Source organism: Stenella coeruleoalba (genome assembly GCF_951394435.1).
Source record: "Stenella coeruleoalba genome assembly, chromosome: 6".
In the NCBI taxonomy this organism is placed as follows: domain Eukaryota; kingdom Metazoa; phylum Chordata; class Mammalia; order Artiodactyla; family Delphinidae; genus Stenella; species Stenella coeruleoalba.
The window spans coordinates 36,024,033-36,049,501 of record NC_137151.1 but is presented as its reverse complement, the minus strand read 5'-3'; the positions used below and the strand labels follow the sequence as shown (position 1 = coordinate 36,049,501).

The following is a 25,469-nucleotide window of genomic DNA, read 5'->3' as shown; positions in this document are numbered from 1 at the left end:
GCAGAAACTCTGCAAGCCAGAAGGAAGTGGTAGGACATATTTAAAGTGCTGAAAGGGAAACCTACAAGCAAGATTACTCTACCCCGCAAGGATCTCATTCAGATTCAATGGAGAAATCAAAAGCTTTACAGACAAGCAAAAGCTATGAGAACTCAGCAGCACACAACCAGCTTTACAACATATGCTAAAGGAACTTCTCTAAGTGGGAAACACAAGAGATGAAAAAGACCCATAAAAACAAACCCAAATCAATTCAGAAAATGGTAATAGGAACATACATATCGATAATCACCTTGAATGTAAATGGATTAAATGCTCCAACCAAAAGACACAGACTGGCTGAATGGATACAAACACAAGACCCTTATATATGCTGTCTACAAGAAACTTACTTCAGACTTAGGGACATATACAGACTGAAAGTGAGGGGGATGGAAAAAGATACTCCATGCAAATGGAAATCAAAAGAAAGCTGGAGTAGCAATACTCATATCATTTAAAATAGACTTTAAAATAAAGACTGTTACAAGAGATAAAGAAGGACGTTACATGATGATCAAGGGATCAATCCAAGAAGAAAACATAACAATTATAAACATTTATGCACCCAACATAGGAGCACCTCAATACATAAGGCAAAGGCTAACAGTCATAAAAGGGGAAATCGACAGTAACACAATAATACTAGGAGACTTTAACACCCCACTTACACCAATAGACAAATCATCCAGACAGAAAATAAATAAGGAAACACAGGCTTTAAATGATACAATAAACCAGATAGGCTTAATTGATATTTTTAGGACATTCCAGCTGAAAGCGGAAGAATACACCTTCTCAAGTGCCCATGGAACATTCTCCAGAATAGGTCACATCTTGGGTCACAAATCAAGCCTTGGAAAGTTTAAGAAAACTGAATTCTTATCAAGTATCTTTCCCGACCACAACGCTATGAGATTAGATAACAATTACAGGAAAAAAAACAGTAAACAACTCAAATAGATGGAGGCTAAACAGTGTGCTGCTAAACAACCAAGAGATCACTGAAGAAATCAAAAAACTAAAAAAAATACCTAGAAACAAATGACAATGAAAACACGACGATCCAACACCTATGGGACACAGCAAAAGCACTTCTAAGAGGGAAGTTCATAGCAATTCAAGCTCACCTAAAGAAATAAGAAAAATTTCAAATAAACAATCTAACCTTACACCTAAAGCAACTAGAAAAAGAAGAACAAAGAAAACCCAAAGTTAGTAGAAGGAAAGAATCATAAAGATGAGAGCAGAGATAAATGAAATAGAAACGAAGAAAAAAAGCAAAGATCAATAAAAGTAAAAGTTGGTTCTTTGAAAAGATAAACAAAATTGATAAACCTTTAGCCACATTCATCAAGAAAAAAGGGAGAGGACTCAAATCAATAAAAATAGAAGTGAAAAAGGAAAGATTACAACTGACACTGCAGAAATACAAAAGATCATAAGAGATTACTACAAGCAACTCTATACCAATAAAATGGACAATCTGGAAGAAATGGAGAAATTCTTGGAAAAGTACAACCTTCCAAGATCAAACCAGGAAGATTTAGAAAATATAAACAGATGAATCACAGGTAATAAAATTGAAACTGTAATTAAAAATCTTCCAACAAACAAAAGTCCAACACCAGATGGCTTCACAGGCAAATTCTATCAAACATTTAGAGAAGAGTTAACACCTATCCTTCTCAAACTCTTCCAAAAACTGCAGAGGGAGGAACACTCACAAACTCATTCTACAAGGCCAGTGTCACCCTGATACCAAAACCAGACAAAGATATCACAAAAAAAGAAATTATAGACCAATATCACTGATGAACATAGACGGAAAAATACCCAACAAACTACTAGCAAACAGAATCCAACAGCACATTAAAAGGATCATACACCATGATCAAGTGGGATTTATCCCAGAGATGCAAGGATTCTTCAATATACGCAAATCAATGTGATACACCATATTAATAAATTGAAGAATAAAAACCATATGATCATCTCAATAGATTCAGAAAAAGCTGTTGACAAAATTCAACATAAGTTTATGATAAAAACTCTCCAGAAAGTGGGCACAGAGGAAACGTACCTCAACATAATAAAAGCCATATACGACAAACCCAAGGCAAACCTCATTCTCAATGGTGAAAAACTGAAAGTATTTCCTCTAAGATCAGGCATAAGACAAGGATGTCCACTCTTGCCACTATTATTCAGTATAATATTGGAAGTCCTAGCCACAGCAATCAGAGAAGAAAAAGAAATAAAAGGAATCCAAATTGGAAAAGAAGTAAAACTGTCACTGTTTGCTGATGACATGATACTATACATAGAGAATCCTAAAGATGCCACCAGAAAACTACTAGAACTAATCAATGAATTTGGTAAGGTTGCAGGATACAAAATTAATGCACAGAAATCTCTTACATTCCAAAAACTAAAAACGAAAGATCAAAAAGAGAAATTAAGGAAACAATCCCATTTACCATCACAACAACAACAAAAAATACCTAGGAGTAAACCTACCTAAGGAAGCAAAAGATCTGTACTCGGAAAACTGTAAAACACTGATGAAAGAAATCAAAAATAACATAAACAGAGAGATATACCATGCTCCTGGATTAGAAGAATCAATATTGTGAAAATGACTATACTACCCAAAGCAATCTGCAGGTTCAGTGCAATCCCTATCAAATTACCAATGGCATTTTTCGTACAACTAGAACAAGAAATTTTACAGTTTGTATGGAAACACAAAAGACCCCGAACAGCCAAAGCAATCTTAAGAAAGAAAAACGGAGCTGGAGGAATCAGTCTCCCTGACTTCAGACTATACTACAAAGCTACCATAATCAAAACAATATGGTACTGGCAGAGAAACAGAAATATAGATCAATGGAACAGGATAGAAAGCCCAGAAATAAACCCACACACATATGGTCACCTTATCTTTGACAAAGGATGCAAGAATATACAATGGAGAAAAGACAGCCTCTTCAGTAAGTGGTGCTGGGAAAAATGGATAGATACCTGTAAAAGAATGAAATTAGAACACTCCCTAACACCATACACAAAAATAAACTCAAAATGGATTAAAGATCTAAATGTAAGACCCACACTATAAAACTCTTAGAGGAAAACATAGGCAGAACACTCTATGACATAAATCACAGCAAGATCCTTTTTGACCCACCTCCTAGAGTAAGGGAAATAAAAACAAAAATAAACAAATGGGACCTAATGAAACTTCAAAGCTTTTGCACAGAAAAGGAAACCATAAACAAGACAAAAAGACAACCCTCAAAATGGGAGAAAATATGTGCAAATGAATCAATGGACAAAATGATTAATCTCCAAAATATACAAGCAGATCATGCTGCTCAATATCACAAAAACAAACAAAAATGGGCAGAAGACCTAAATAGACATTTCTCCAAAACAGGCATACAGATGGCCAACAAATACATGAAAAAATGCTCAACATCACTAAACATTAGAGAATTGCAAATCAAAACCACAATGAGGTAACACCTCACACCGGTCAGAATGGCCATCATCAAGAAATCTACAAACAATAAATGCTAGAGAGGGTGTGGAGAAAAGGGAACCCTCCTGCATTGTTGGTGGGAATATAAATTGATACAGCTACTATGGAGAACAGTATGGAGCTTCCTTAAAAAACTACCATATGACCCAGCAATCCCACTATTGGGCATATACCCTGAGAAAACCATAATTCAAAAATACATGTACCACAATGTTCATTGCAGCACTATTTACAAGAGCCAGGACATGGAAGCAACCTAAATGTCCATCAGCAGATGAATGGATAAAGAAGATGTGGCACATATATACAATGGAATATTACTCAGCCATAAAAAGGGATGAAACTGAGTTATTTGTAGTGAGGTGGGTGGACCGAGAATGTGCCACACAGAAGTGAAGTAAGTCAGAAAGAGAAAAACAAATACCATTTCTAATGCATATATATGGAATGTAAAAAAGCGGTACTGATGAACCTAGTGGCAGGGCAGGAATAAAGACACAGATGTAGAGAACGGACTTGAGGGCATAGGGGGAAAGAGAAAGCTGGGATGAAGTGAGAGAGTAGCACTGACATATATACACCACCAAATGTAAAATGCATGGCTAGTGGGAAACTGCTGCATAGCATAAGGAGATCAACTCGATGCTTTGTGACCACCTAGAGGAATGGGATAGGGACGGTGGGAGGGAGCCCCAAGAGGGAGGGGATACGGGGATATATGTATACATATAGCTGATTCACTTTGTTGTACAGCAGAAACTAACACAACATTGTAAAGCATTTATACTCCAATAAAGATGTGAAAAAAATTTAAAAAATTAAAAATTATAGAATAAGGTATCTTAGAAATTTAAAATGTGCTGGCTGAAATAAAAAATACTCAATGGGGCTTCCCTGGTGGCATAGCGGTTGAGAGTTCACCTGCCGATGCAGGGGACGCGGGTTCGTGCCCCAGTCCGGGAGCATCCCACATGCCGTGAAGCAGCTGGGCCCGTGAGCCACAGCCACTGAGCCTGCGTGTCCGGAGCCTGTGCTCTGCAACGGGAGAGGCCACAGCAGTGAGAGGCCTGCGTACCGCCAAAAAAAATATTCAATGGAAGGGTTGAAAGATGAAATGTAATAAATATTTTAGAAATTAGAATAAAAATGCAAACAGAAGAAAAAACAGTAGAAATATCTAAAATTTGAAGATCAATTAGAGAGGTAAAACATCTGTCTAAGGAGTTTCAGAAGAGAGACAACAGAGGTAGAAAATCATATAAAAAATAAATCTCAGAACTGCAGAGCATGAGTATATTGCTAAAATATTCTCCTAATTGCCAGTAAAATAAAGGAGAAAGGAATCACCCCAAAGTACATAATTATGAAATTTCAGAACTTCGTGGATAAAAAGAAGATTCAGAAAGAGGAAAAGAAACAAACAGAACATACAGAGATGAGATCAGAATGACAAAAACTTCTTAGCAACAATACTGGAGGCTGGAATACATAGAGCAGAGCCTTCAAAATTCTGAGGGAAAAGTGCTTTTTAACCTTGAACTCCACACCCAAGCTATCAGTCAAGTATATGACAAGCAGAGACCCTTTCAGACATGAAAAATGACTTCCAATGTACCCTATTTTAGCAGTTCTAGAAAATAAAGCCACAAAGGCAAGGAAGAGAACTGGTACTGGAACTGGGAACAAGGGGTTCAAGATGAGAAGCTGTGCAGCAGTCCACACTGAATCAGGAGGGCAGAGGGCTGTGGAAAGATCTCCCCCCAAAAAACATAATAAAGGGTTTTGAACAGTGCTTAAATGTTTCAAAAAATTAATATGGGGGACTTCCCTGGTGGTCCACTGGTTTAGAATCCGCCTTCCAATGCAGGGGACACGAGTTCAATCCCTGGTCGAGGAACTAAGATCCCACATGCCGCGGGGCAACTAAGCATGTGAGCTGCAACTACAGAGCCCACGTGCTCTGGAGCCCATGCCGCCACAACTAGAGAGAAGCCCATGCACGACAACAAAGAGCCCGCACCCTGCATCGAAGTATCCAACATACCACAGCGAAGGTCCCATGTGCTGCAACTAAGACCCAATGCAGCCAAAAATAAAATTAAATAAATAAATATTTTTTAAAAAAAGATGCTCCACATCGCTAAAAAAAAAAAAAAATTAGTATGGCTATGTCAGCTGGAGCATCAGGGGGAAAGCAGCAGTAGACTCGAAGAAGGCAAAGCAAAAGAAAAGATGAGGCCATTTTTAATTTCTGTATAAAACAAAAAGCTGAAAAAAAAGGAGGCGGAAGTATGGTACACTGCTTGACTCAGCAGAGAACAGTATCTATGTAGAAATAATAATACAATCACTGTTCATTGATCTAAGTATTTCGATATAACTACTTTCAAGGGAGGCAATAAGGAGGGAAAGGGGTAGGTAGATGAGAGATAAATCTTCAGCTGACATAGGACAAAATCAATAGGAAATATTCAACACAAATCAAGAAATATCAACAATGAGTATATTACTTAGAAATATGGAGGTAAACATCAGGATAAACAGTAAAAAGAGTTGAAACTGGCTGTCTCTGAGGAAATTAAATGGAAGACAACATGCAACTGTAATATCTCATCATGAGAATTGCAGTAATAGTTAAATTTCTTACTATGTGTACCTATTTCTTTTCATACAAATTGTGTTCAACATCTTTTCCAGAGATGATCAGAAATGGTACTGGAACCAAGGAACAAGAAAATACAGATCATTAATTTTCATATTTACTGATTTATAAGGTTGACTTTGGTTTTCATCATTTCATATCCTCTCTTCAATATATATTGGGTTGGCCAAAAAGTTCATTCGGATTTTTCCGTGCCATCTTATGGGAACATCCGAACGAACTTTTTGACCACCCCAATATTTCAAGTTCTAGAATCACATGTATCATATGTTCTATTTCTTCACCTCTTCACTTCTCAACTCCCCTAAATACACACACACACACACACACACACACACACACACACAAGACAGTGCCCCTCATTCTACAAGTATTTAATGTGCTGGGGGTATTTTATGCAACATTTATTTATGTTCTGAGTACTGGGAATATATCAGTGAATAAAACCAAACAACATCTCTCTCCTCAGGGAGCCTCCATTATAGTAATGTTTAGAAAAAATCGGAGTAATTTATTTCAAATTATTTAGGTAATATAGACTTTTTCTGGCTTATTGGGAACATTACCAAATTAGTACTTGTGGCCTCCAAGGAGAAATAATTAGAGGTTTTAGCAGTGAATCCCATGCCATACATTTCTATGTTTTTTGATATCACAGAAATAACACCACTGAGAATTTATTATACACATAGCTCTAAGATAAATTAATAGCCATAGATGTAATTTAAATGATTCCAATTTAATAAAATTCTCAGAAGAAATATTTTACTAACTTCTAGCACATATTCAAAAAATTAGCTTTATCCTAAGAACACTGTATTGTCTCTAAGGTTCCTAAACTTAAATATACATATATATATAAAATATCATTTTTCTTCAAAGTCCTTTCAACTCTGAAAACGTTATTATTTAAGCTATAATTAAATATTAACCTAAGTGAGATCCTTTTTTCTTACCCAACATCATTTTCATAGTCTCGCTTTTTTCTTTCAAAAAGATTAATTTTAACTTATCTACTTAGTTCTTAGAACATAGGTCATTATTCTCACCCTTTTTATTCACCGGGAAGGATCTACTGAAATTAAAACGTTCCAAGAGTCTGTCATATAGAAAGTTTTAGAGCTAAAAAGTCAGCAAAATTACCTATGACCATTCACTAAGAAAGTATATATAGCTGTCAAGTTGATCTCACCTCTTTTGTGAGTCTAAAGGAAAAAAGTATGCAAAAACTGCATAACATAAAAGCAAGAATATTTCAAACATCAAATAATTATATAATAATGATAAATAGCTAACATTTATGAGTAGCTATAATACACTAAGTTTTTCAATATATTTGTTTTACTTTGATTTTCAAACCAGTCCTCTTAAGTTATTTACTGCCCTCATTTCCAATAGATAAATAGGTCTCAGAGAGGTTAAATAACTTTCTCCTTTCTAGATGCTTAGGACTTGAATGTGAGTCCGCCTGTGTACAAAGTATACAAAGTATGCTTTTTCTAGTATACGGAGTGACCTCTGAGGATAACTTAAGGCTATTAAAAGAACCTCTCACAAAAAGACAAATATGGATTTTTTTTTCTTTCAGACCTCATTATTCACAGCAAATTGTTTTCCAGTCTTTTTATAAATACTTGTAAAATGTAATTTGGAACAGTGAAAATGTTCTGGAAGTAGACAGTGGTAACGTTTCCAACACACTGTGCATATACTAAATGTCAATGAATTGTATACTTTAAAATGGTTAAAATGGTAAAGTTTATGTTATGTGTATTTTACCACCATAATTTTTTTTAATGTCATTTGGCCCAGAGGAAGTAAATTAGAAACTTATCCTTTATATACACAGGATCACAAATTTCAAGGTCGCCTCTTCATTTCTAAGGCTATACATTTAAATGCTACCTCACTGCTAGGGACTTCCAAACTTATATCTGTCGCAGAGACCTGACTCCTGAATTCAGACCCAACTCCCTGGTCAACATCTCCATGTGAATTTCTAACAGACTTAAAAACTGAACATGGCCAATACCAAGTTACTCATATTCCCTCCATGCCAGCTCCTTCCCAGTAGCCCAGGTTAAATGATGGCAACTCCACTCTCCTGGTTGCTCAGGGCAAATCCTCAGTATTACCCTTGTATCTCTCTCCCTCCCCCTCCCCACACCAGTAAATCATAATGGTTTTACCTCAAAACAATGTCTCTCAATCTGGGCTGACATTTTGGGCAGGATAATTCTTTATTGTGCGGGCTGTCCTCTACATTTTACAGTGTTTAGCAGCATCCCTGGCTTCTACTCACAGATGTAGCTAGCACAACCCAGTTGTGACAACCAGTTGTGGCATTCCCAAATGTCCCCTGCTGGGCACAATCTCCCCTGGTAGAAAACCATGGCCTTAAATATATCCGACCTTCAACCGCTTCTCACCACCTTCTCTGCCATGACCTTCATTCAAGCTATTATCGTCAACTCGTCCTTATTTCTATAGTAGCCTCCCAGCTGGTTTCCTCGTGACCACTTGCTCAACTGACCATCCAAGATAATCCTATTAAAATATTATTTAAAAAAAAAAGATCACGTCACCACTCTCTAAAAACTCCCCCATGTCTTTCTATCTCGCCCAAGAGTAAAAGCCAAAATTGTATTCCAACCTATGAAGACATACCTGATTTGGGCCTGATGACCCCTCTGACGTGACCTCCTATCACTGCCTGCCATGTTCACTCTGCTCCAGCACGGTGGCCTCTTCTCTGGTCCTCAAACATGCCACAGCCACGCCTGCCTCAGGGCCTTTTGCTCTTGTGGTTCCCCCCATCTGGGATTTTCCCTGATATCCCCATGGCTGGCTCCCTCACTTCCTTCAGGTCTTTACTCAAATTCCCTTCCTCAGTGAGGCAGCCCATAGCCCACCCACTTCAAATGTCAGTCTCTCAGATATCACTTACGTGTGGAATCTTAAAAAATGATACAAATGAACTTATTTACGAAACAAAAACAGACTTACCAAGATAGAAAACAAACTTATGTTTACCAAAGGGGAAAGGTGGGCGGGGGGATAAAATAAGAATTTGGGAGTAATATACACACACTACTATATATAAAATAGATAAACAACAACAAGGCCCTACTGTATAGCACAGGGAACTATACTCAATATTTTGTAATAACCTATATGGGACAAGAATCTGAAAAAGAATATATATATAACTGAATCAGTTTGCTGTACAACTGAAACTAATACATATAAATCAACTATACTTCAATAAAAAAATAAATTAAAGGCTTCCCTGGTGGTGCAGTGGTTGAGAGCCCGCCTGCCGATGCAGGGGACACGGGTTCGTGCCCCGGTCTGGGAAGATCCCACATGCCGCGGAGCGGCTGGACCCGTGAGCCATGGCCGCTGAACCTGCGCGTCCGGAGCCTGTGCTCCACAACGGGAGAGGCCACAACAGTGAGAGGCCCGCGTACCACAAAAAAATAAAAAATAAATTAATAAATTAATTAAAAAACCACAATGAGAAAAAAACTCTTAGTCTCTCACCTATCACTGCATATCCTTCCTCCTTGCCTTATCTTTCCTCGTAAGCACTCATCACCATCCAACACACTCTCTATTTAATTTCTTGATCATGTTTATTAGCCTGTTCATGAGGATCAAGGATTTGTCAGTTTTATTCTCAACTTATCTCATGTATTTGTAATAGTGCCTCGCACACAATAAGGTCTCAGCAACGATCGGAGGAATGAATGAACCTCTTAGGACCAATATTGACAAATTTTTTAAGAGACCACTAGTTATTGTGGCTTCAGAGTCCATGATCTGTTCATCTCTACAGAGCATGCAGACATGAATAGCTATGTGTTTACTTAAAACAACAAGCAGCATAGCATCACTCCTTATCTGATACGCTTGCTGACATGATCCTTCTTTCTTGGCATGGATGTCCAATTGCCCAACACTAAATATAGATCAACAGATCTCATCACAATGATGACAGCCTGATCTTGCCAGATCAATGACCCCACAGCCTACATCTCATCAGACTCTCACGCAGTAGAGAAATCCTTAGCAACATAACATATCACTCACTTACTCTTCATCAATCCATTGTTTTTCCAAAGCCAGGACTCACTTAGAAATGCTTCTAATTTGGATGAGGTGGACTAACATCTAAACTATGGATTCAGGGGAAAAACAATAGATACCAGCAAAGAGCTTAAGTGACTGGCGCCACAGTCTAAATCCAGAGAATGGTTTCCAGGTTTCTAAAATAAGGTATGTTTATCTGGGTCTCCAGGGAAATCTATTCAAATTCCAGATTACACTGGACCTGAGTTGTTGGATTTGATAATATACTACAAAAAAATGCAGTTAATTTCAACTGCAATCGAGCTTTTCTTTAAATGCAAATGAGAAATGATAAATCATGCATAAGTAGGTACAGATTCTAAGATGTTGAGGTTGTCTTTGAAGGTGATGACCCAGAATGCTCTGGGGCATATGACTCCTCAAATTGATTTACTGCCTTTAAAATAATGTTGCATTCATGTCAGTACTATTTATAATAGCAAAAAACTAAAAGCCACTGAAATGCCAGGCAATAGGGAAAGAAAAGATAAACCAATAGGGCACTGTTTAAATAAATTATTAAACAAAAGTACAAAAGAAAACTATGCAACCATTAAAAGATGAAACTGACCCATGCGCACTAATGTGTAATATTCATTAAGACATCATTATATGATAAAAGCAACCTGGAGAAGATGATTCTGCCAAGTATGATTCTGATTGTTTGTGTGAATGTACAAACGGATGTGTAAAAATTAGATATTTTCAGATCCACATTTTCCACCATTCCACACTTGGTTTCCTGTCCAGGAGGCAGGTCTGTATGGACCTGGGACCTACAAGGCAAGGGATAGGTTCCCTTCCCTTGCCTTGTAGCTTCTGGCTGGATTCAGCCAATGAGATCCCTGGCAGGAGATGTGAGGACAAGGACCATTCATCACCTTGAGCCTCCTCCCAACCTTTCTCTGCACTTTGTTTATATCCCTCTAAAGGCCACAGCATCTCTCAAGCACCCTCTCCATAAAAACGTTTTCTCTCCAGATTCCGGAAACTACTTCCTTCCTTTGCCACTACGGACCCAGTGTCATAAAGATTGATACCTGCTCAGGGGCACTCCACAACTCCTGGTAGCTGATCTTAAACCTTGCTCATACTTTCCTACTTCTGTAAATAGTTCTTTTATTAAACTCTTCTCAATGACCTACTTCGCATGTACCATTTCTTTTTTTGGCAGAACCCTAACTAATAATTATAGTAAAACTTATGTGTGTGTATTTTGTGTGATTAATATACACAACTATGCATAGAGATGTACTTACATGTGCAAGGAATGTTTCTGAAGGATATGTAAGAAAAGCGAGAGTGGAACGCGTGGCCTAGACTTTGGCTTCTAGTTTTTATCTCTCTGAAATTTTGTCAACTTTTAAAATGTCTGATCACATACAAGTAATAAATTTGTAATTGAGAAATGAAACCATATGGGAAAAGATATGTGTTATTACCTTTTAGATGGCGCACTAATGAGGGAAACAAGTAACGAATACCAGAGAAAATGAGAGTGACGACATGGATATTCATTTTGAACAGTGCAAAACATCTGATGGGAAGGATGCTCACTTCTGAAACTTAAGTGTGACAGCTATCAAAGTGTCCATCCCCACTGTAGAGTGGGTCTGTACCAGCTTGTTCCCTTGACCTACTTTCAGAAAAGCAGGCCTATTTTTAAAATTTCCTTCAAAATAAGCCCAGTTTCTTTTAAATTTATTTACTTTTTAAATTTATTTACTTTTGGCCGCGTTGGGGCTTTGTTGCCGCACGCGGGCTTCCTCTAGTTCCAGCGAGCAGGGGCTACTCTTCGTTGCAGAAGCACATTTTCTTAATGCATCCCATTCACGTTTCAGATTTGCTACTTTCCGTCTTAACTGCACTTTTTTGAGAACTTTAGACAGGAGTACAGTCATATAAATGTGCTTATTTAGATCTGATAAAATGTTTACTCTTTTCTGATTAAAATAAAATAGCCTCATTCACATAAGGCAATCTTGACTTTTAGAACTATTTCCAAACTTCCTAAAACTACTGTGAGGTAAAAAGTGAAAATCATTAATGTGGTATTAGAGCCCACAATTAAATTAATTTATAGGGGCTTTAATGCACTTCAATTTCCTCCAGACTGTATCCCTAATGGTGCTGGGGTTTTACTTAATATACTTTAAAGCATAATTCATTTTTGTTTTTGCAAAACCATTTAAATATTGCAAATGACACTATTATACATATTTCCATGGTGACATAATATGTTTGCAGTCTATTTAATTTACGGATGATGAGACTAAAGTGAAAACTCTCTGAGGACCATAGATCTTCTACAACATCACATTTTCCAGTTCTAAGATATCAGGTGTATAAGTTATCTCTATTTTCAAGAATGAACTCTTGAAATAGTAATACATATTTTAAATGATCTAATTGTGAAACTTTAAGAAAATTAAAATCTAGGGCAAAGAAAAATCAGTGATACAAACAGTCAAGATATTTGGGGTTCATAATTTAAGCTGATAAAGTATTAGCCTTTAAAATTTAACAGATCTTTTCCAAAGCCACATTAAGGAAATACCTAGAAAAGAACATAAGTTATATGCAAGTCTCCAAACCTCAACTCAACTTATTCATATACTTATGTACGAGGTAGCTAAGGATCTCAGAACACATTAAGGCAACTGTAAAATTATAACTAATGGGCAAAGTTGTTAGGATAATTTTTCATGTTCCAAAACTTAGATATACAGAATCTATGCTAGAAAACATTCAATAATAAATAGCTAACTAGTTTGTACCCTAAGAGAAAGAGACATATATTACTGGTCCAAAGCATTTTTAGCTGAGGATATCAGCTAAATTCAGATGCCATTTTTGCTACAAATGTGCTGCACAGCGGTGATATATTTGAGAAAGGAGCAGCAGATGTAACTATGGAAATCATCACTTTAATTGACAACAACATGAAAATTCAGAAGGATAACAAGCATCATGGATGGAGGTGACAATTATGCAGGAATAAGAATCAAATGTATTGTAAAGAAGAAGAACCTAGTTTTTCCCTCTCTGGAGATTTCCCACTACTCCACAAATAAGAAGTACAAGGATGGAAAGAATAGTCTTCTCATTAATGAAAATGGGACAAAGGAAGAGCCAGGACATTCCTACCTGGTTTCCAGATGAACTGATTATCCTTTTTGCCTTCCAAATGAGCGGCATGGGACAGCAAGAAAGAAAGTAATAGAAATAGCTTCCTCAGGCCCCTCCATAACCAGCGAACGACAGCCAGGTTACCCTTTGGACACATTCTTCAGATTTTCAGCCTCTTGACTCGCCTATTCCTAAAAGAAAAAAAAAAGAACATCGCATAAGTTTCTTCTGTAAAGAAATTACAAAAACTCACTTGGACTGCTAGAACCTTTAGCATAATGGCATTACAAATGTGCCATGACCATAAAGAAAGTTTACAAGATATTAACATTTTAAGGTCAGGCGTGAATTAGCCCACGCTTTCAATCCTTACCCATGAAAGGTGTTATCAATTCTAGGGATTCTACAGTCCCCCAATCAGTTTACTTTTGCTTTTAAGAGCAGGGTTGGCAGATACCTGGTTCATTCCCTCCTTCTACTCAGCCAAACTCCTTGAGGAGCCCACGATTTTTGGAGGAAGATCTGTACGTACAGCAAAGTCCAAATAGGGCAATGAACATTCTAACAATGGTATTAAGAGAATGACAGAGAAAGAATGAGGAAAAGGCAATCAGTTCTTCTGTGGTGACGAAAAAACAGAGGGAAATCTCCACAAGGTAATATTTGAGAGGAGCCAGGGGAAAAGGGCTTGAAGGTGCCAGGAAGGGCATTTCAGGCCAAGAGAACTAGGTGCTGAAATGCATTTTGTGTTTGGGGACCGGGGAGCGGGCAAGTGGCTACAGTGAAGGATGCATGGGGGAGGGAGTAATAGACAGAGATGAGATTTACAGCATAGGTTGGGAAGCAAATTATAAAAAGCCTTGAATGTCATGTGAGAGATTTGGGTTTCATGCTGTAAATAATAACAGTAAGAATCACAGGAGAGCAAATGACTTTTAAATAACTGACATCAGTGAACATAATGTTCATAACATGATTACAGAGAAGTTGAGGCCAGTTATGAAACTAGAGATACAGTCCACGCAAGTACTGATGAATGAGAGAATCAGGAGAAGTTTGAAAGGTAGTGCAGAGGCTGGGTTTAAAGGATTTGGTTAACAACTGGGTGGGATGTATGAGAGACAGAGAATAGAAAAGACAGATTCCAGACCAATGGGACCTCTCTACCAAAAATGAGAAATGGGAAGAGGGGAAGGTTTAAAAAGGAAGATAAAGAGAATTTTCTTTAGAGAATATTAAGTTTGATGTGCCTACAGGACATCCAGGTAGTTGCCCAAAAGATAATAGGAAAATTCTACGTGGAATTAAAGAGATCTGGGGTAACCTGCCACAATACATGTATTAGAAAAATATATTAAGACAGATAAGTGTAGGGCAATAAAAGGATGGAACAGTAAGAAAGGATGTCAAGGGTAGAAGCTTCTCCCCCTAAATATTTACCAAAGAATCGCTAAAAGTGGGTAGCAAGTCTGACTGTGAACTTCCTAGGGACCAAAAAAAAAAAAAAATTGGCTACTATAGCCCTCATATATGTAGGAGTAAAGTATATATTCTTTTTTTAATGTTTTAGGAGAAGCCATTCCCCTGCTTCCAAGCACTGGTGGAATTTTACCCCAAGAGTTCTCATCAACACAGATGCTGTGCTGAGCAATGCACTCAACACATCACCTCATCTATAAAACAGACAACAGCAGTGTGTGGTCAGTGGGGTCCTGGGCTCTTCTAGAACACTCCAAGGGTACAGTGGCAAAGTACAAATCAGTGAAAATGATTCTACGAGGAATCAACCAATAGAGTTCAAGTACACAGCTCTCTGATGTCCTGCCTTGGTCCAGGGATGAAGATAATATTTGGATAAACAACCGAATGCTTTTCTTCAAATCTCCGCATTGCGTGCCAATATCGAAAAGAGTGGACTGCTCCAGCTGAAATTCAACAGAGCTCCCCTGTTTGACAGTTTGTCCCTATGAGTGGCCTGTTAGACTATTCAATGCAACCTTTGGGGCACTACTGGGCCCGATTCATAAACCTCTGGACTAGATGCAAACTGTACCCCCTTACATGAGACATCTCTGTGTATACACACACACACACACACACACACACACACACAAACACACACCCTAGACGATGGGTATTTCACTTTGCTAATGGCAAATCCACATGCTTAACAAGCAACACAACAGTGAATGGTTTGGGAACTGTATCGTGATATTTTAAAGTCTACACACACACACAGACACACGTGAATAGGTGATTAATTCTTCATAATATAGATTTGCTACAAAACTTTAGTACGGACATTTTTTTAGAAGGCACCATTGCCATGAATTCCATTAAGGCACCTGAAAAACATCAAAATACTGCCCCCATAGAACAAGATAACTTCCTAGTGAATCCTACAAATCAAGTTAGTTGAAAAATATACCCCTGGGAAAGCAGGTGAACTGGCCTTCTGTACAATGATGGATTAAGTCACTGTAATGTTAGAGAACTTTTGATAAGAACGATGATTTGCATTTTGGGGTAGTTTACCTACAGCTATTATTATTACTATTAATAAATTAGGTAACCAGCAGGACCAGCTGTCTACTGAGGCCACTTCTTTTGTGATGGGAAATAACCAGGGTACGGAAGATGACTCTGTTCATTCTCATTAGCGGGAGACATAGTTTCAGCATATCTAAAGGCATATTCATGTCATTACAATGTAAGCCAAAGATATGGAGGACCAGAAGCACGTTTGTTAGACTCTAAATGGACATAGGTGGGAACCCAAAGAGAGATTTAAATGGAGTTCCAGCGAGACTGTATGTGAGCTGGATTGATTAGCCAGTGATTTATACATAAATATTTTGAATTTTGCATCAATTTTGGGTTTTAATTGCAAGACCTGAACGCATGTTGCTATGAGCCCTGGTCTTCTTTTAGGCTCCCTCCCTGGTACAGAGCCCTGTATTGACTCTGCAAAGGGACCCACTGGCTTTATGGGTCCTTTTGTGTTCACCAAAGCCAGTGGAAGATCCCTGAACAGAGTGGCTTGGGGTGCCTACTGGACACCTGCGGTCACCATTATCTCCTGGCTATCACTAATTAACAAGGATAGGGACAGTACAGACATAGAGAACAAGGGGGAGGCAGGTGGGGGAGGGAAGGATTGGGAGTGTGGGATTAGCAGATGCAAACTATTATATATAGAATGGATAAACAACAAGTCCTACTCTATAGCACAGGGAACTCTACTCAATATCCTGTGATAAACCATAATGGAAAAGAATATGAAAAATAATATATATATATATGTATAACTGACTCACTTAGCTGTACAGCAGAAATTAACACAACATTATAAATCAACTATACGGCAATAAAATATTTTTAAAGAAACAAGGATAGTGACAGTAGAAACCTAAGACTAATCTTGACCAAAAAAAAAAAAAAAAAAATTCAGAAATAGAGCTCTTAGAGAATGCACCAAAACATCTGAGTTCAAGATGCCACAGCAATCTTACTCCTAAAAACACCCACACATTTTTAGTATCTGTATTACCTATAATCCTATACCTCGTTACCTCTCTTTTCCCAAGAAGCGTGAGGACAGAAGATGGGAAACTAGATTTGATGAAGCTTCCACCATTCGCCATGCTGCAAGCTTTACATCCACTAGTAAATGGAGAATCTCTGTTGAGTTGATGGAACGTGCAGGATGGAATTTGAACACAGGTATGTCTTACTCCACTAAACTATGCTGCCTTGCTTGCCTCTAAAGACCTGAAACTCACTAAATTATTCCTCAGAAGACATCGGAAGTCATTCTTGTATCTATTACTTGAATAAGCCACACAAGAGTTCACGATAAACAAAATAAGAGGAAACAAGAAACAATTAGAGCTGCCACTCCTCTGTTAGTCAAACACAAATGGAAAAATGCTGTGACTATGATGAAAAAACATATTATGCAGGAAGCATGTGCTACCCATGATGGCATGAATAATTTATCTCAGGAAGATTGTTGAGTGTCCCAATCAACTTATTTACTCTATATCTTAGCATCCAAAATGTATTTGCAAGGTTAGCTCTAAACTGATGAATATTAAGAGAAATAAAAAAAGTTTCTCCTTTTAGCCTCAGTTTTCTAATCATTTAAAGGCCATTCAAACTATGAAAAATGTGCCTTACACTTCATATGCATTTCATTTCCCCTTAAATGTAATCTTATTGCTGAAGTCCTTGAATATCTAAAAAGGTACAAAACTTAAAAATAAAATAAAAACTGTTCCAATTTGCTTGCAGCCTGAAGGAACAGCAATGAGGAGGAGAAAAGCAAACTTGAACGTGCTTATCCCGATAGCGCCATCTGATGGCAACTGTGCAGAGACAATGGTTCAATAAAGATGGCCGAGTAACAAGGGCTGGAGGGGAGGACGCCCACTGTTAGTGCCGACTCAACTGACCAGGATGGGAACTCCAACCAGTTGCCTAATTCAAGTTAACTAACACTGCTGGAGAAATCACAGAAGCATTTGCTTTTTCTCAGAGATTTGCCTAATTTCTGATTGCAATACGGTGCACTGCATTCCATCCCTCATAATCTGTCAATATACAAAATACTGACCTGAGCACTTCACTGAACTCTCACCACAGCCTTATGAATTAGTTATTCACATTATCCCCTACTTTAGAGATGAGGAAACTGAGGCATGGAGAGGTAAGTGACAGCCCAAGGTCACAGAGGTAGTAAGTTGTTCACAATCGATCTCAGTGACCCTCCTCTGAAAGGAGAGAGACTTATAATGTGACCTAATACCAACGCAAGTAATTTTCCATAGCCCTGAAAATATAGATCCTTTCTAACACTGTGTAGGGTCTCTCAGCAGCTTGTGCAAGGCAATTTACATCTCATTTCACTTAATCCTCACATAATACTATGAGCAATTATTCTTATTTTTCAGATGTAGAAGAAACTGGTCATTGAGGATATTAAATAATTATCCCAAGGTCATCTCAGCTAGAAAACATCAAAGCTGGATTAAAAATGGCCTGAGCAGGGCTTCCCTGGTGGCGCAGTGGTTGAGAGTCCGCCTGCCGATGCAGGGGACGCGAGTTCATGCCCCGGTCTGGGGGGATCCCACGTGCCGCGGAGCGGCTGGTCCCGTGAGCCATGGCCGCTGGACCTGCGCGTCCGGAGCCTGTGCTCTGCAACGGGAGAGGCCACAGCAGTTAGAGGCCCGCGAACCACAAAAAAAAAAAAAAAAAAAATGGCCTGAGCCCACAGCCCTGATCTGATTAGAGGATCACACGTGGTGACCCTGGCTGATCCCCCAGCCTGGGAGCCTCAGGGTCCCACCTACAAAATGAGGAGGGCCATCATCCCATAGCCCTTAGTGAGTAAGGATGCAATCAAATAATGGAGGGAACGTTCTGAGGTGAGTGCCTGCCAGAGAGAGTACTCACTGAAGTTCTACGGTTCCTATTGTCAGGATTCTCTCAAAATTCAGAAAAACCCTGACTCTAGCAATATTTCAGGGAAGGTTTGAATGTTACCCTGCCCTGCGCCAAAGGACTGAGGGATGATTTTTTTCAACCTCCCAATCTTATGACTTCATGCCATATTTTTGAAGAGCTAAAAGCACTCTGTAGCAAGAGCCCCATTAAGGATTCACACCGACCCTGTTAAGGAGAAAGCAGGTATTATCATCTCTATATTATGAGAGGGTACCCTCTGGCCTTGCAATGACAAGATGTTTAGTAACTTCCTGAAACCTTTTAACTGCCAGCCTCTTCTTCCATGTACCTCACTGCAGAATCCTAAATTACATCAAATACAAGCATGGGAGGCCTGCAAGCATACCATAAAACATACAATGAGTTTGGGTTTATGGTATTAATAATCGCCATAGATTTGTATCACATAACAAAGCCACAGAAAATTTTGCAAGAAGTCCACACCAATATTTTACCTATCTCTGAACAAACTTGTGCCACAGGACATACTGATAGGAAGAGGGCTTAAAACCAGTTTGCCAAGCCTTCTAAACCAACTTGGTAGCTGTGGCAGACATCACTATATTTTGTCTTCTAGAACTACAATTTTTTTTTTTTAACATCTTTACTGGAGTATAATTGCTTTACAATGTTGTGTTAGTTTCTGCTGTAAAACAAAGTGAAGCAGCTATATGCATACACATATCCCCATATCTCCTCCCTCTTGCGTCTCCCTCCCACCCTCCCTATACCACCCCTCTAGGTGGTCACAAAGCACCGAGCTGATCTCCCTGTGCTATGCAGCTGCCTCCCACTAGCTATCTATTTTACATTTGGTAGTGTGTATATGTCCATGCCACTCTCTCACTTCGTCCCAGCTTACCCTTCCCCCCTCCCCGTGTCCTCAACTCCATTCTCTAGGTCTCTGTCTTTATTCCTGTCCTGCCTCTAGGTTCATCTTTTTTTTTTTTTTTTTAGATTCCATATATATGTGTTAGCATATGGTATTTGTTTTTCTCTTTCTGACTTACTTCACTCTTTATGACAGACTCTAGGTCCATCTACCTCATTACAAATAACTCAATTTCATTTCTTTTTATGGCTGAGTAATATTCAATTGTATATATGTGCCACATCTTCTTTATCCATTCATCTGTTGATGGGCACTTAGGTTGCTTCCATATCCTGGTTATTGTAAATAGAGCTGCAATGAACATTGTGGTACCTGACTCTTTTTGAATTATGGTTTTCTCAGGGTATATGCCCAGTAGTGGGATTGTTGGGTCGTATGGTAGTTCTATTTGTAGTTTTCTAAGGAACCTCCATACTGTTCTCCATAGTGGCTGTATCAATTTACATTCCCACCAACAGTGCAAGAGGGTTCCCTTTTCTCCACACCCTCTCCAGCATTTATTGTTTCTAGATTGTTTGATGATGGTCATTCTGACCAATGTGAGGTGATACCTCATTGTAGTTTTGATTTGCATTTCTCTAATGATTAGTGATGTTCAGCATCCTTTCATGTGTTTGTTGGCAATCTGTATATCTTCTTTGGAGAAATGTCTATTTAGGTCTTCTGCCCATTTTTCGATTGGGTTGTTTTTTTGATAGTGAGCTGCATGGACTGCTTGTGTATTTTGGAGATTAATCCTTTGTCAGTTGCTTCATTTGTAAATATTTTCTCCCATTCTGAGGGTTGTCTTTTCATCTTGTTTATGGTTTCCTTTGCTGTGCAAAATCTTTTAAGTTTCATTAGGTGCCAATTGTTTATTTTTGTCTTTATTTCCATTTCTCTAGGAGGTGGATCTAAAAGAATCTTGCTGTGATTTATGTCATAGAGTGTTCTGCCTATGTTTTCCCCTAAGACTTTTATAGTGTCTGGCCTTACATTTAGCTCTTTAATCCATTTTGAGTTTATTTTTGTGTATGGTGTTAGGGAGTGTTCTAATTTCATTCTTTTACATGCAGCTGTCCATTTTTCCCAGCACCACTCATTGAAGAGGTTGTCTTTTTTCCATTATATATTCTTGCCTCCTTTATTAAAGATAAGGTGACCATATGTGCGTGGGTTTATCTCTGGGCTTTCTATCCTGTTCCATTGATCTATATTTCTGTTTTTGTACCAGTACTATCCTGTCTGGATTATTGTAGCTTGGTAGTATAGTCTGAGGTCAGGGAGCCTGATTCCTCCAGCCCCATTTCTCTTTCTTAAGTTTGCTTTGGCTACTCAGGGTCTTTTGTGTTTCCACACAAATTGTGAAATTTTTTGTTCTAGTTCTGTGAAAAATGCCATTGGTAGTTTGATAGGGATTGCACTGAATCTGTAGATTGCTTTGGGTAGTGCAGTCATTTTCACAATGTTGATTCGTCGAATCCAAGAACATGGTATATCTCTCCATCTGTTTGTATCACCTTTAATTTCTTTCATTAGTGTCTTACAGTCTTCTGCATACAGACAGGTCTTTTGTCTCCTTAGGTAGGTTTATTTCTGGGTATTTTATTCTTTTTGTTGCAGTGGTAAATGGGACTGTTTCCTTAATTTCTCTTTCAGATTTTTCATCATTAGTGTATAGGAATGCAAGAGATTTCTGTGCATTAATTTTGTATCCTGCTACTTTCCCAAATTCATTGATTAGTTCTAGTAGAGTAGAGCTCTTAGCTCTTCCTGGTAGAGTCTTTAGGATTCTTTATGAATAGTATCATGTCATATGCATACAGTGACAGTTTTACTTCTTCTTTTCCAATTTGGATTTCTTTTATTTCTTTTTCTTCTCTGATTGCTGTGGCTAAAACTTCCCTTGATCATTATGTAGTATCCTTCTTTGTCTATTGTAATAGTCTTTATTTTAAAGTCTATTTTGTCTGATATGAGAATTGCTACTCCAGCCTTTTTTTTTTTTAATAGATTCATTTTGAAAAATTTTCATTTATTTTTGGCTGGGTTGAGTCTTTTTTGCTGTGTGAGGGCTTTCTAGGTTGCAGCAAGCGGGGGCTACTCTTCATTGCAGTGAGTGGGCTTCTCATTGCGGTGGCTTCTCTTTTTGCGGAGCACAGGCTCTAGGCACGCCGGCCTCAGTAGTTGTGGCACAAGGGCTCAGCAGCTGTGGCTCGTGGGCTCCAGAGTGCAAGCTCAGTAGTTGTGGTGCATAGGCTTAGTTGCTCCGTGGCATGTGGGATATTCCCAGACCAGGGCTCGAACCCATTTCCCCTGCATTGACAGGCAGATTCCCAACCACTGTGCCACCAGAGAAGCCCCTCCAGCTTTCTTTTGATTTCCATTTGCATGGAATATCTTTTTCCAGCCTCTCACTTTCAGTCTGTATGTGTCCCTAGGTCTGAAGTGGATCTCTTGCAGGCAGCATATATACTGATCTTGTTTATGTATCCATTCAGCCAGTCTATGTCTTTTGGTTGGAGCATTTAATCCATTTACATTAAGGTAGTTATCGATATGTATGTTCCTATTCCCATTTTCTTAATTGTTTTGGGTTTGTTTTTGTAGGTCTTTTCCTTCTCTTGTGTTTCCTGCCTAGAGAAGTTCCTTTAGCATTTGTTGTAAAGCTGGTTTAGTGGTGCTGAATTCTCTTAACTTTTGCTTGTCTGTAAAGATTTAATTTCTCCATTGAATCTGAATGAGATCCTTGCTGGGTAGAGTAATCTTGGTTGTAGGTTTTTCCCTTTCATCACTTTAAATATGTCCTGCCACTCCCTTCTGGCTTGCAGAGTTTCTGCTGAAAGATCAGCTGTTAACCTTATGGGCATTCCCTTGTATGTTATTTGTTGTTTTTCCCTTGCTTCTTTTAATATTTTTTCTTTGTATTTAATTTTTGATAGTTTGATTAATATGTGTCTTGGCGTGTTTCTCCTTGGATTTATCCTGTATGGGACTCTCTGTGCTTCCTGGACTAGATTGACTATTTCCGTTCCCATGTTAGGGAAGTTTTAAACTATAATCTCTTCAAATATTTTCTCAGACCCTTTCTTTTTCTCTTCTTCTTCAGGACTCCTATAATTCAAACATTGGTGCGTTTAATATTGCCCCAGAGGTCTCTGAGACTGTCCTCAATTCTTTTCATTCTTTATTCTGCTCTGTGGTAGTTATTTCCACTCTTTTATCTTCCAGGTCACTTATCCATTCTTCTGCCTCAGTTATTCTGCTACTGAGTCCTTCTAGAGAATTTTTAATTTCATTTTTTGTGTTGTTCATCATTGTTTGCTCTTTAGTTCTTCTAGGTCCTTGTTAAACGTTTCCTGTATTTTCTCCATTCTATTTCCAAGATTTTGGATCACCTTTACGCTCATTACTCTGAATTCTTTTTCAGGTAGACTGCCTATTTCCTCTTCATTTGTTAGGTCTGCTGGGTTTTTACCCTGCTCCTTCATCTGCTGCGTATTTCTCTGTCTTCTCATTTTGCTTCACTTACTGTGTTTGGGGTCTCAGGTTCATAGTTCTGCAGGTTCATAGTTCCTGTTGTTTTTGGTGTCTGCCCCCAGTGAGTAAGGTTGGTTCAGTGGCTTGTGTAGGCTTCCTGGTGGAGGGGACTGGTGCCTGTGTTCTGGTGGATGAGGCTGGATCTTGTCTTTCTGGTGGGCAGGTCCACGTCTGGTGGTGTGTTTTTGGGTGTCTGTGGACTTATTATGATTTTAGGCAGCCTCTCTGCTAATGGGTGGGGTTGTGTTCCTGTCTTGCCAGTTGTTTGGCATGGGGTGTCCAGCACTGTAGCTTGCTGGTCATTGAGTGGAGCTGGGTCTTAGCATTGAGACGGAGATCTCTGGGAGAGCTCTTGCCAATTGAAATTTCCTGGAGCCGGGAGGTCTCTGGTGGTCCAGTGTCCTGAACTTGGCTCTCCCACCTCAGAGGCTCAGGCCTGACACCCAGCCGGAGCACCCAGACCCTGTCAGCCACACAGTATAGGAGCATCCATAGACCTCAACCCTCATGCTGATCTTTCCACTTGGATTCTACTCCAGGGGCACAAAGCAAACAAACTGGGCTCTCACGGAGTGCAGTAACTTGTGGTGTATCACACTGTCAACATTCATGTTTCCTGCAAAGGTTCATCTCGGTAATGGCACCACCGTGCGAAGATTCCCTCAAGACACTCAGTCTTGGCCAGATAGGCTGGGACCTGGGACCTGGGACCTTTTGCTGCAGTGCTTGCATGTGGACCTAGAACTCCAATTTGTTAAGAATGTCCACTGGCTATTTTAAGGAAAAAAATCATATTTGCAAATTTCCTTGTAGCACAGTGGCCACATGAGACAGTTCTGGCCAATGATTTGCAGATACAAGTGTCAAGGAGAGGATGGGATTTTTCTCCAATAAAAATATAAAACCCCCCAAAAGTATGAAAGTATGGTTCTTTGCCATTGGCCCTTTTTCCCATGATCCCTGCCTGGAACACAGATATTAATGCCTGGAGGTGTCAGAGCCATCTGAAGGCCATGGGATGAATGCCACCCACTAAGAATGATGGAGCGGGAGGCAGATGAAGTCTGAGACTCAGACGCCATCATGGAGCTACAGCGACGGTCCTAGATTGTCAACTTCTGGACTTTCTGACGTGTGAGAAAAATAAACTCTTTTGTTTTAAGGCACTTTTTTGTGTGTTTTCTGTTCCACGAGCTGAAAGCAACTCCAATGCCTATGGTATCCACGTCCCTGGATGCAGAGTGTCTATTTACAGGCATACTTATTTGTGTGAGTATGCCTGTCTCTATGACTTCTACAGATTGAAACACAACTTCTCACATGGTTCAAGCAACACGATGAACCTCTCTGGAAACCTGAATGAAGATGTCCCTGTTTCTAAGCAGGTGAGGTTGGTTTATTCCCCAAGTTGGCTTCTTTAGGTAATACGTGCATTATTCAAAGAAAAGTAGCCACATCTACTGTCATGTTTCATAAGTGTCATCACAGTGAAGAAAGGGGCACTTCATCTATGATGAACTGTATGTAAGAGAGAAAGATAATAATTATTGTGGCAAGCTGCCTCAGATTCTCCAATAAGAACAAATCCACCCACAGAGACATAGTCTAAAATAAGAACATACTTCTGGAGCTACCTTCTATGCAGTTGCCAAGCCCTCCCTGGTTCAGAGGGTATTAGGACATGTTCTTGTAATTTTAGAACCAACTCATCATCACCTGACGGAAAAGCATCTTGATACCTCATGGAATCATGTCCTCATGACTGAATCCCTGGTTGTTGCTCAAATCTTCCACGACTCCCTCCTTAACGACTTTTTTCACTTGGGACAGCGCAAACCAAATCTCATTTTTTTACTTTCCACTGGCCCCTTCTTCTCAGCTCCTTTCCTAGTATTTCCTCTCATTTTGACCTCTAAATGGATATACCTCTAACTTTGTATATCCTCAAACTCCTTTTCTTCTCTAACTTTGATCATTCCTCAAGGGATCTTATTTAGTCCCCCCAGCTTTAAATACTGTGCTTAATGATTCCCGTTTCTCCATATCCACTC

General features: G+C 39.0%; 1 protein-coding gene across 1 annotated transcript in view; it reads right to left on the bottom strand.

The window, feature by feature from the left end:
• Nucleotides 1-25,469, bottom strand: part of THSD7B (thrombospondin type 1 domain containing 7B) — a 1,185,627-nt gene that overhangs the window by 761,712 nt on the left and 398,446 nt on the right. The window contains exon 6 of the mRNA XM_079925246.1: nt 13,521-13,693. Coding sequence (XP_079781372.1) covers nt 13,521-13,659 — 139 coding nt within the window. The 5' untranslated portion in view covers nt 13,660-13,693. The remainder of the gene's footprint in view (nt 1-13,520; nt 13,694-25,469) is intronic.